This window comes from Rattus norvegicus, chromosome 3, assembly GCF_036323735.1.
Source record: "Rattus norvegicus strain BN/NHsdMcwi chromosome 3, GRCr8, whole genome shotgun sequence".
NCBI classification, from domain to species: Eukaryota; Metazoa; Chordata; class Mammalia; order Rodentia; family Muridae; genus Rattus; species Rattus norvegicus.
Window position 1 is genome coordinate 173,941,634 of NC_086021.1, and position 12,461 is coordinate 173,954,094.

At 51.3% G+C, this 12,461-nt stretch overlaps 2 protein-coding genes across 9 annotated transcripts in view; one reads left to right on the forward strand and one right to left on the reverse strand.

Annotated features, from left to right (window-relative positions):
* Positions 1–9,938, forward strand: Snx21 (sorting nexin family member 21). Of its 5 annotated transcripts, none has more exons than XM_063282970.1 (3): positions 1–483; positions 863–1,013; positions 7,867–8,903. In XM_063282970.1, the coding sequence occupies exons 1-3, from the start codon at positions 225–227 to the stop codon at positions 7,883–7,885; spliced, it is 429 nt and encodes a 142-aa protein (XP_063139040.1). In that variant the 5' UTR covers positions 1–224; the 3' UTR covers positions 7,886–8,903. The 5 variants fall into 5 exon arrangements, with proteins under 5 accessions (XP_063139040.1, NP_001386643.1, NP_001386644.1 ...); NM_001399714.1 differs by having other exon boundaries at positions 180–483; positions 863–1,020; positions 7,867–9,938; NM_001399715.1 differs by having other exon boundaries at positions 180–483; positions 7,867–9,938.
* Positions 8,897–12,461, reverse strand: part of Acot8 (acyl-CoA thioesterase 8) — an 11,659-nt gene continuing 8,094 nt past the window's right edge. For all 4 annotated transcript variants that reach the window (NM_130756.3, XM_039104167.2, XM_039104168.2 and 1 more), the window contains 3 exons: positions 11,543–11,700; positions 10,894–11,088; positions 8,897–9,139 (listed from right to left, as the gene is read on the reverse strand). In NM_130756.3, the coding sequence (NP_570112.3) occupies positions 9,021–9,139; positions 10,894–11,088; positions 11,543–11,700 (472 nt within the window). In that variant the 3' untranslated portion in view covers positions 8,897–9,020. The remainder of the gene's footprint in view (positions 9,140–10,893; positions 11,089–11,542; positions 11,701–12,461) is intronic.

Below are 12,461 nucleotides of genomic sequence, written 5' to 3' on the forward strand. Positions count from 1 at the left end.
CGTGAGCTGCCTGGGCGGAGAGCCTCTTAAAGCCGCGGACCGCTGCACCAAATCCCGGGAGCCCGCCCTGAACGCACTTGGGACCGGGTGGGTGGAGGCCGCTGCTGCCCGTGGGGCGTGGCCTCTTTGCCACGCCCCCGACACGCCCCCAGCCCCCTCTCCGGGCTGGGGTCCCCTCCCTCTTCGGCCCTGGACCCAGCGTGGCGCGCTCCCCCCTGGGTGCCATGGCCTCGCGGCTCCTGCACCGACTGCGACACGCCCTGGCCAGCGATGGTCCCGGAGAGGCGGCGGCGGGCCCAGAAGCCGAGCAGTTCCCTGAGAGCTCGGAGCTGGAGGACGACGACGCCGAGGGCCTGTCCTCCCGCCTCAGTGGCACCCTCAGTTTCACCAGTGCAGAGGATGACCCTGACGAAGAAGACGAGGACGACGAGGCGGGTCTGGACTCGCCGCCCTCTGGAGACGGGACATCGGGAGAAGACGCAGGCGAGTGCGGGAGGACAGACAGGAGCCCCGGGGCTCGGTTAGGCCTCCCGGCTGGACGCGATCCGAGAGCATCCTGGGGGCTCTGAGTTATCTCCCTGAAACTATTGACACTATAAGCTCTTCCAGACACCGTTTGGCTGTGTGACCTTGAGTCAAATACTATGAGAATCACACTATCTCTGGGTTTTTGTGGGTGTTAAATGCAAAGAACCAGGGAAACGAATGTATGGTGTGCTAGCTGGGTGGAGATTTAGCATCTACTGTAAGCCAGGCGCTGGGATAAAGCACATCTCGCTCCCGTGAATGAGGTCATGGCATTTTGTTTACGTTAACTCTGGAGCTCGCTAGCCCCATAATGACTGGTCATGTGCTTGTGCAGAACGAAGTCCCCCACCTGATGGACAACGGAGCAGTCAACTCCTGGCTCGCCAGCTGCAGGATTTCTGGAAAAAGTCTCGGAACACCCTAGTTCCACAGCGACTGCTCTTTGAGGTGACCAGCGCCAATGTTGTCAAGGACCCTCCCTCCAAGTACGTGGTGAGTGAGGTTCCAGGAACCCTTAAGCAGTATGTCTAGAAGTCTCTGCTGAGAGAAAGTATGGGATACCACAGTTTTTGGGGGGTCGGGTCATGCAGTTATAAATGGTGTCCTTATTTTATACCTGGGGAACTGAGACCAGATACGAAGATGGGTGTCACAGTGAACAACACATGACTTAGTTTCTCCGAATCTGAGAAAGTGGCCTTAGGGAGTTGCCTCCTGTTCTGGTTTTGAGGTTAAGAAAACTGATGTGTGGGGCTGGGGATTTAGCTCAGTGGTAGAGCACTTGCCTAGGAAGCGCAAAGCCCTGGGTTCGGTCCCCAGCTCCGAAAAAAAAGAACCAAAAAAAAAAAAAAAAGAAAGAAAAAAAGAAAACTGGTGTGTGTGCTGTCCTGTACCCTGTGGGTTTTTGTCAACTGCAGCAGGTCACAGTATTGAGACTGGGTTGCATGGGTCAAGATTAGGGAAATGGGCCTTGGACCCAAATCAGCCTTGATTCACATCCCCTGTATTTTACCAGTGGCTTCCCCTTGGGTGGGTTCTGTGACCTCAATGGCCCCCAGTTTCCTCATTTGAGCAGTAGGACAATATAGGGGATTAGTAGGAGGTAAGTGAGACCAGGCACGGAAACCTTAGCATTGTCTGACACTGTGATAGATTAAAATGGCAGCTATACAGTTTCAAATTTCCTAATCTGAAATGCTTGAAAAATCCAAAGCATTTGAGTGCCAGCATGATGCCACAAGTGGAAAGTTCCACACGTAACTTCACTTGATGTGTGCTCAAAATGTTTAAAAATATTGCATAGGGACTTGAAAGACTGACCCAAGTTCATGGCTAACCTGGGCTCAAAAAAAGAAAAGAAAAGAAAAGAAAAGAAAAGAAAAAAAAAGGCCCAACAACAAATTGGAATGTATTTCATTGATACAGCACTTGCTTACAATGCTCAAGAATTCTGAGCTTTGTCACAAACCCCCAGGAATGGTATAAAACTACCTCCAGAGCTGAGTGTTGCTGGTGCAGTTGGGAAGCAGAGCCAAAGTGTCAGTTTAAGGGCAGCCCTATAAAAACCAACCTCAGGCTGAGTCTCTAGAGTGAAGAAGAAATGTGAGTTTTAAGAGCCAAGATGCAGTGCTCAGTTGGTGTTTGCCCAGCTCTACATAAACTAGGTGTGGTGGCACACACCTGTGGTTGCAGCTCTTGAAAGGGGAGTCGGATCAGGAGTTCAAGATCAGCCTCAGATTCATAAGCTCAAGCCCAGTCTCCTGGAAGACGGGAGACCCTGCCTCAAAACACTCATTTACTGTACTGATTTTGTATTTAGAGTCGGGTCTCATTTCTAAGAAATATATGTACATAAATATGCAAATATTCCCAAATCTGAACTGCTTATTTCTGATCCTAGGCACTTCCGATAAGGGATATTCAGCCTGTCTTCTGATTTAACTTTAGATTGGCAGTGTAAGGTATGGAGAGCCTGCTGCAACCTCCTGATGAGTCAGTTCCCCAGCCTTCCCACCTCCAGCACCATCAGGGCTAAGGAGTAGAGAACAGTCTGGGGCCAGGCCTAGAGTCCCTTTTCCTTGCTATGAAGAGGAGAGACTGGCAGAGTCAGGTCTACCAGGTTCTGCTCCCTTCAGGTCTAAAACCCATCTAAGCTAGCTGGACCCTTGGTCAGTCCTGGCAGTAACAACTCCCAGCCTGTCTCTTCTCTCTTCTCCCTCCGATTCAGCCAGACATGAGGTCTGGAGTCCTGTCCCACATTTGGGTCTCTCCACCCTTCTCTGTTGCTGTTAGTAACAAGGACCACACCCATGGGGTGACCATTCCACTTTGTGCAGGGATTGATACATGATGCAGGCTTTGTATCTTGTTAAGCATCAACTCCTATGCCTGCTAAGTAGCTGCTGTACCACGGACTACACACGCCTAGCCCCCTGATGGTCCAATCTTAAGTGGCAAATGTTCCAGAGCTCTGAGGTGGGTAGGAGGTCATGCACAAGAAGGAGACACCAAGAACCAGTCAGCAAAGAGCAGCTCTCTCAGAAAGGAATGTGGGTGACTCAGGAGACCTAGGTGAAAAGCCTTAAAAAGGGCAGGGGCCATCTTTTGTCCCCTCCTGTGTCTAGAAAATGAAGCCTCTCCCTCTGTACACTGGGCACCCCGTATCTCCATATTTCTTCTCCTGGAGGTCAAGAGTAAGGGCTTTAGCACCAGATCTCGGGGCCAGTGTTATATCCTCCTCTGTGGAGCCTGCTTCCTCAGACGACAGAGACAAGACACTATCCTTGCAGGGCTGTTGATGGTTAAGTGACACCAGGACAGAGTGATGTGATCCAGCACGAGGCAGTCAACAGAACAGCAGTCATGCCATGCTGTGCTCCTGCGGATGGAAGCCATGACCTCACTGACCTACAGCTGAGCCCCCCTGCACCGCCCCCCCACAACCACGGTTACCTAACTCAGTGGGTCATTACGAGCGTCAGGTGAAACAAGCAGATAGAAAATGGTCTTTGGCAAAAAAGTAAAAATAAAAATAGAAGGGAGGAGTGAAGAATGAATATGATCAAAGTGGGGGTTGGGGATTTAGCTCAGTGGTAGAGCGCTTGTCTAGCAAGTGCAAGGCCCTGGGTTCGGTCCCCAGCTCCGAAAAAAAGAAAAGAAAAAAAAATGATCAAAGTGTGTTCAAATGTATTCTTAAAGAACATGTTAGCATTTTTAAGATCAACCTACATACATAAAAGTCTGCTGCAGAGCTTCCAACAGTGCGTCCTGTGGAAAACAACTTTTCTTGGGTTTGTAAAAACAAGAAAGAATGAGGCAGGCAGGTTTATATGTGCAGTACTTGGGAGATGGAGGCATGAGTGAGGATCAGGAGTTCAAAGCCAGCCTGGGGGGAAAAAACTGAAAGGAAATGTAATCTAGTCAGTATGTTTGAACAATACAGGGTTGATGGGTGTGAAATGGTTTTTGTTGTTTTAATGCACTGTGAATCTTCAAAGAAGAAAGGCCAGGTAAACCTAACTGGAATAGTGGGACTACTGGCAGTTCCACTGGCTACATTTGAGAAAGATGTCTGTGTATACTGTCCCCCGTGTAAGCCTTCAGCGTGGCACCAATCCTTATTAGCACTAACTAATCCTCACATCGGATCTCGGATCTGTGGGACACTGTGCAGACTTCCTGGTTCATGTTTACCAAACAGAAATCATATCCTTTTGTTTCCTTTAAAATGCTGCTAGTGGGCCAGGGAAATGGCTCAGCCAGAAAAGGTGTTTGCCTGACAACCTGAGCTTAATCCCCAGAACCCATGGTGGAAAGAACCAACCTCCCAAAGTTGCTCTGACCCCCATATGATACTGTGGCACGTATGCACAAATATAACTCCTACGTCATACACACAACAACCACCATCACCACTACCATCACCACCACCACCACCACCACCATCACCACCACCATCACCACCACCACCACCATCACCACCACCACCACCACCATCACCACCACCACCATCACCACCACCACCACCACCATCACCACCACCACCATCACCACTACCACCACCACCAACCACCACCACCATCATCACCACCACCACCATCACCACCACCACCACCACCATCACCACCACCACCATCACCACCACCACCATCACCACCACCACCAACCACCACCACCACCACCACCACCACCACCATCACCACCACCACCATCACCACCACCAACCACCACCACCACCATCACCACCAACCACCACCACCACCATCACCACTACCACCATTACCACCATCATCACCACCACCATCACCACCACCACCATCATCACCACCACCACCATCACCACCATCACCACCACCATCACCACCACCACCATCACCACCACCATCATCACCACCACCATCATCACCACCACCAACCACCACCACCATCACCACCAACCACCACCACCACCATCACCACTACCACCATTACCACCACCACCACCACCACTACCACCACCATCACCACCACCACCACCATCACCACTACCACCACCATCACCACATACAATTAAAATAAAGTATAACTTGTGCCACTCTTTGCTTAACTTTTGAGGGGCAGGTGGCACTGAAACTAGGGCCTTGTGCTTGTTTAAGCAAGTGCTTCATACCTGAGCTTTATTCTCAGTCTTTTCTTTTGTAATGTCTATTTTGAGATAGTCTCACTAAGTGCCCCAGGGTGGTCTTGAACTGTGTAACCCAGGCAGCCCTTGAACATTCGGTCCTGCCTGCCTCTGCCCTGCTCTTGTAACATTGTTCTTTAAAGGAACCCTCTTTTTTTTTTTTTTTTAAGATGTATTTATTTTATGTACGTGAGTACACTGTTGCTGTCTTTACACACCAGAAGAGGGCATCAGATCCCATTACAGATGGTTCTGAGCCACCATGTGGTTGCTGGGAAATGAATTCAATGAATTCAGGACCTCTGGGAGAGCAGTCAGTGTTTTGTTTTTTTTTTTTTTTTTTTTTTTCTTTTTCTTTTTTCTTTTTTTCCGGAGCTGGGGACCGAACCCAGGGCCTTGAGGTTCCTAGGCAAGCGCTCTACCACTGAGCTAAATCCCCAACCCCGAGCAGTCAGTGTTCTTAACCACTGACCCATCTCTCCAGCTCCTCTTTTTCTAAAATACATTTAAAAGCCACCTTTATAGCACTGCTTGTGAGAAAGAAAAGTTCCAAAGTAAACAGCTAGCAGGCCAGTGGTTCAGGCCTGTACCCCATCTCCTTGGGAGGCTGCGGTCATAGGTTTGAGGCTCGCCTTAGCCATGTAGTGAATTTAAGGCAATCTCTTGGCAATTTAATGAGACCCCATCTCACAGTAAAACACACACACATACACAGAAAAAGAGGGACAGACAGAGACAGACAGACAGAACTAGGCAAGTGAAAGGGGATCAGGAGGAGGTCATCCTCAGCTACATAGCCTGTCTGAGGCAGCTTGGGCTACATGAGACCCTGTCTGGAACACTGGAGTCAGGGACTGAAGATACAGCTCAGTAGTAAGATACTTACCCAGCGTGGGCAAAGCCTAGGTTCAATGACACACGCACGGACGCACGCACGCACGGACGCACGCACGCACGGAGTTGGAGGCTGAAGATGCCAGTCAGAGGTACAGCGTGCCTAGAAGGCCCAAGGGTCATTAAACCTTGCCAGATGCTGTTCCCTGAGGAGTGCTCTGAGTTGAGAGTCTGGCTCGTTCCTAAAAGTAAAGGTGAATTGTGTAAAAGGAACTTCAGTGTGTGCTTAAGACAAGGGCGAGCATGGCAGGACATGACCATGTCCCAGCTCCTTAGAAGGCTGAGGCAGGAGGATCACCTGAGCCTAGGTGGTCAAAGCCAAAAGCAACAACAGCAGATCCCCTGTCTCAAAAAGAGGAGGAGGACAACGACGACCAGGAGGAAGAGAAAGGAAAGGAAAGGAAGGAAGGAGAGAGAGAGAAAGCCATGCATGGTGCCTTATGCCTGTAAGCAAAAGCACACTTGGAGCTGAGGCAAGCAAAGGCTCATGGCTAGCCTGGGCTACAGAGACCTTGGACTACTGCAGGGGACTGGAGGTGTAGCTCGTTTCCCTGGTAGTGTCTGGCTAGCTTCCAGCCCCGGCGCAGCACACACTGGGTGTGGTAGAGTATCCTGTGGTGTCAGCACTTGACTCCAGAACAAGCTTGAGGTCAGCTCATCAGCCAGGACCCATGAGACTATCTCAGAACACAAAACACAATCTTGCCAAGCAAAATAGCCCAGCACTTTTCATGACCCGATGACCTGAGCTGTCCTCAAATCTCATGATGGAAGAAGAGAACCGAATCCTGAAAGGTTCCCTCTAACCCCCATCTGTAACCTCCGGCATCAGGCTCAGGTATGTGTGTCCAAACACAATAACCACACACACACACACACACACACACACACACAGAGAGAGAGAGAGAGAGAGAGAGAGAGAGAGAGAGAGAGAGAGAGAGAGACTAAACCTAAAACGACAAAAAAGAACTAAAGAATTAAAGGGACTGGGCATGGTGACACATTCCTTTAATCCTACCATTCAGGAAGGAGTCTGGCCAGAAGATTGTGAATTAGAGGCCATTGTGGGTTGAACGGTAAGGCTATCTCAAGGGCCAAAACCAGAAAAGAATCAAGACAGAATCAGGAACCATCATGTTTATGCTGCAGTATACTCTAATGTGTGTCACCTAAAAACCTTGAGCACCAATGCATTCTATACCTGAGCAAACAATGACCTTAGCCTAGGAACCTTTCACTAGAGCAGAGGTGAATCTGAGGGTTACTGGGGTCACAGGCTGACTTGCGGTTACATGAGTCCAGCGAACTCATAATGTTTGCTATTGAGGCTGTCTGAAGACCTGTCCTTTGGTCTGGTTTGAACGAGCTTGGCCAGTAATGTATCCAGAGTGGCACATAGTTCCAAGTTGGCTCTCAGATTGGCTCAGAGGCCCAAAAGAAGGGTCTGGGTTTCAGTTCACTACTGGCTTTCCTAAGGCCTTCCCAAAAACGAACTCCCAATGAGCAGGAACATTTCCCAGAGCAGTTACATGGTGGCAACCCCAGACATTGAAGCTCATTTCTGTCTTTTTCCCCCCCATGCTGTCTTGGGCCTGGGTCATTTCAGAGGAGCCTCAGGTAAGATGGGATGGGAATGGGTTCCTGGCCACCGCTCGGCAGCTTCTGCCCGCTCTGCAGTCCCGGGAGGAAGAGGTGGAAGAGCAGAGGCCAGCATGTAGAAGGGAGGAGGGGAGGGAAGAGACCCACACGCTTTACATCAGCCCTGACATCCACCTTTCTTACAGCTCTACACCCTCGCCGTGATGGGCCCAGGGCCACCAGATCGCCAGCCAGCCCAGATCTCTCGCCGATACTCAGACTTTGAACGGCTGCATAGAAACCTGCAAAGGCAATTCCGGGGCCCCATGTCTGCCATCTCCTTTCCCCGTAAGCGCCTGCGCCGGAACTTTACTGCAGAAACCATTGCCCGTCGCAGCAGGGCCTTTGAACAGTTTTTGGGCCACTTGCAGGCAGTGCCCGAGCTACGCCAAGCTCCAGAACTTCAGGACTTCTTTGTGCTGCCCGAGTTGCGGCGGGCGCAGAGCCTCACCTGCACTGGCCTTTATCGTGAGGCTCTGGCACTGTGGGCCAACGCCTGGCAGCTGCAGACCCAGTTGGGCACCCCTTCTGGCCCAGACCGCCCCCTGTTGACTCTGGCTGGGTTGGCTGTGTGCCATCAGGAGCTGGAGGATCCTGGGGAAGCACGAGCCTGTAGTGAGAAGGCTCTGCAGCTGCTGGGGGACAAGAGACCCCATCCTTTCCTGGCACCCTTTCTCGAGGCCCATGTCCGGCTCTCCTGGCGCCTGGGCCTAGACAAACGGCAGTCAGAGGCCCAGCTTCAGGCCCTGCAGGAGGCAGGTCTTACCCCTACCCCACCCCCCAGCCTCAAGGAGCTGCTCATCAAAGAGGTGCTGGACTAACTTGCTCCCGTCTTAAGGCCATGTCTAGGAGAAGGGCTGCCCCAGGTTAGGGGGCAGGGGAGACCCTAAAGTAGTTCCAGAAAGTCTGCAACAGACTGAGAGGAACTTTGTTTTGCCAGACAGAATTCGGAACAGGCTTTGGCTGGGGTTACCCTAGGATGATACCAGGAGGAAGTCTTGGCTTGGGCTCTTCAGCCTACCCCATCTGGAGACTGTGGCCAAGGTCAGGAGCAATGTTTTCTTTTCCATGGGCCTCTAACCCAGTGAGACAGCTTGGTGAAGGGCTGGGGACTGCTACTGGAGTCCTGGGATTCAGAGGCACGGGGAGGACTGTAGTTGTATTAAAGGTCAGTACTCCAGTGTTAGCAATCTCTTTATTGGATGTAAGAGGCAGGAAGCCCAGCTCAACTGTGACCTCTGCCAAAGGAATGGCAGCAGAAAGAGTCCTTAGAGCCCCAGGCGAGCGAGTTAATCTCCAACTATAGTTTACTCTCGGATACCCGAGGCTTCGATCGGATCACACCCTCCTGGGCACAGGTCACAGCAAGGACCCCATCCCGACGCCACAGCCGCCCATGTACCAGCCCTCGAGAGCCACCTGTAAGCAAGGAGAAGGGTGAGAATGGCCCCTGCTTCAGACAACCTGCTGATTTGATACAGGGCAGAGCTGCCCCCATACAAGAGCACATTGGGACATCATGATTCCAAAGTGCCAAGTGCCCTGTGGGAGCCTATTGTAGTCGCCAGGGGGCATGCTGCCCACACCCCAGCACCTCTTGATGGTTTAAAAGCACTTTCACATTATCTGCTCATTTCCTCAAACACAGAGGGGCTCTGACAAGAGTCTGCAAAGGCTTGGCCAAGCAGACTGCCACATCTCTGGCCCCTCGTCAGAAATCCCATTCTTTGCTTTCTGAGAAGCCAAGCCAAGTTCTCCCAGCTGGAGATTCACCCAAACCACCACAAGGGGAGGGGGGCACCTGAGAGGACCTGTGCCCGGGAGGTGTGGCCTCCCTTCCCTTGGCATCTGGAGGGTCTTTCCCTTGGTGACTCTGAGCCTGATCTGGTTATCTCAGGAGGCTAACTTCAGGTTCCCTTACCCAGCAGAGCCCACTGAGATCTAACTGTAGCCACAGAGCGTGGACTTCACTCCATGTCCTGTTTTCCAGACAATGACACTAAAGTACAAACCAGCTCAGGAATTGGCCCCAGGGATCAGGCCAAAGCTGACTGAGTGTCCTAACTTCAAGGTCATGAATCTTGGGCAGCAATGTTGTTTGTACTTGAGTAACCCTTTCCTGATGATAAGGGGCTGCTTAAGTTTCATCTGTTTCTAAAGGAAAGTGTTTATGCCTTTGAAGGGGACTTCATTATAAAGAAGCCGGGTTCTAACAGTAGACCCTGAGGAGTCTGAGTTTCTCTCTGTTCCCTACAAGGAGCTTCTGGGAGTGGAACCCTTACAGACCACAGTGCCCTGCCCCACTGTGCTAACTCACAGAATCACTCAGGGAGCTCCTTAGAAGGACAGTCTATAGCCAGGTGGTGGCAGTGCACACGTTTAATCCCAGCACTCAGGAAGCAAAAGCAGGTGGATCTCTGTAAGTTCAAGGCCAGCCTGGTCTATAGAAGCAGGTTCCCAGTAAGTCAGGGTTACACAGAGAAACTTTATCTCAAAAAACCAAACCAAACCAAACCTCCCACCCCAAAAAAAAACAGTTTCCTGAGGCTGTAACTCCGTTAACAGGGTGCTGGTGCTGGATTTAATCCCCACACTCAGGAAGAGTTAGGAGGATCAAGCAGTAATGATTACCTTCAGTCACATAGTGAGTTCAGGGCTAACCTAAGACACAGGAAACTGTCTTTAAAAAAAAAAAGACTTTCCTGGAAACAGCTCCCTCTAGTGGCAGTCTGATGGCGTACGAGGTCTAACATAAGCCTACTTATTCCAACGAAAACACTGAGAAGCAGGGCAAGGTGGCTCCCAGCACTTGGGAGGTGGAGTCAGGAAGAGCATGAATTCAAGGCCAAACTCCACTCCACACAGAGCTCAAGACCAGCAGATACGTGAGACTCTGGTTGGTTTCAAAAAACAAAAAACAGTTTCAAAATGGATCTGCCCAAGTTCACATGGGGGATCTGAAGTGGTTGTCTGGCCACCTGAACTGGTCTCTGAGACAAAGTCAATCACTCCTGGCATGCTCCCGTACTTTTAAAGACAACACAAATACCCAGAGGGGCTGCAAGGAGCCAGTGCGGCAGCCCCAGGAAGTGGGAAGAGGCAGCATTATCCTAAAACAAAGCCGGTTCCCTCGCATCCCACAGACACCGACCCACGGGCCCACACTCACTCACCAGCCCAGGGGCTCTCACACTCGTAGAGCATCCAGTGGTCAGCACGGAATGGGGCGTGGAACCACATGGAGTGGTCCAGCGAGACCATGAAGTTCACTTTATACTTGGACTGGTGAGGCAGCAGTGCCGTCCCCAGGAAGGCGTAGTCAGAGATGTAAGCAGCCACACAGCAGTGCATCTTGATGTCGCCGTCCCCTGCAACAGGTCCCAATCCCATCAGCCCTGGGCTCCTGGCCTTTCCAGCTCAGGACCTGCAGGGAGAAAGGGCTGCCACACACAAGCTAGTCATAGTGCAAGGGCACCTGAACCAGGGTAGGGGTTTGTGGGTACGGATAAAGGGGGACTAAGAGGGGACCAAGGTAAGTTAAATGCAATCCTGTTCTTCTCAAGTCTCTCTCTCGCCCCAGCCATTCTCTCTGGTCCTGGAACCAATTTGCACAAAGACATACATGGTTAGCTGTTGACCTAGGTAAGAACTTCAGCAAGGTAGCTTGCTTCCCCCTAGTAGGGTCCAACAATGAGATTACAGTCACCTTGTCATTATCATAACAGGCCAAAGAGACAGTGGTATGCCCAAGCCACAGAGGGCAAACGAGTGGTAAGGCCTAGACTCCTGAAGTATATTCCTCCAAATCGTGGGTCTTCTTACCAATATAGCCCCGGGCTCGCACCCAGAACATCTGTTTGGGCTCCAGTGTCTGCAGCTGGTTCAGGGCGGGTGGGTTCACCAGCTTGATCTCAATAGGCACCTCTCGGGCAGCAATTCGGTTCAGCCCCACTCGATATTTCTCATGAAGGTTAGGATCCCTGGAAGTAAACACAGGGACAAGGAAGTCCAAGGAGATGGGACTTCTCTGCTGCCTCTTCTGATCCCCACCATTTGCCACAGGGGCTCTGCAAAGCTTCCTCACGGTGCTGACAAAACAGTAGAGTGTTTGAGTCCCTTCCTTGAGTCAGCCTTGGGCAAGTTAGTCATCTCTCTGAGCCTATTTTTCCCCTGAAACATGCGAGTAATGATGTGACCTGTCTCACAGCAAACATTATACACAGCAAAGGTCTGCACACGGATCCAGGCACTGCACACGGCCATAACTCAAGCCTTGGCACAACCTCACGTGACAAGTGTGGTCAGCTGGTAAAAGGTGCGCACAGGAACCCAGGTGGCTAGCTCAGAGCATGAAGGGAGATCTCATGTCAGGCAGTTTATGTATCTATCTACTCCATTCCTGAGAACATTCAAGAGAACCTCCTGCTGTGTCTGCATTCTCTATCCTAAGCAGCCGGAAGCACTGTGTGCCAGGGGACACCATTTCCATGCAACCCTCAGTGGGAAGCACTGTGTGCCGGGGGACACCACTTCCGTGGAACCCTCAGTTCTTAGGCTCTGCCACTCCCACCTGTCTGGTGGACTGTTGCTCTGCACTGTCCACTGTGGCAGCCACTAGCCGCACAAAACTGAGAACTTGAAATGTGGCTATCCTCCCCAGAGGCCAAGATCAATGAGGGGTATGGGCTGAGGAGGTGTCTCCATGGCAGGGAGCCTGCCTAGCATGCACAGAGCCCTGGGG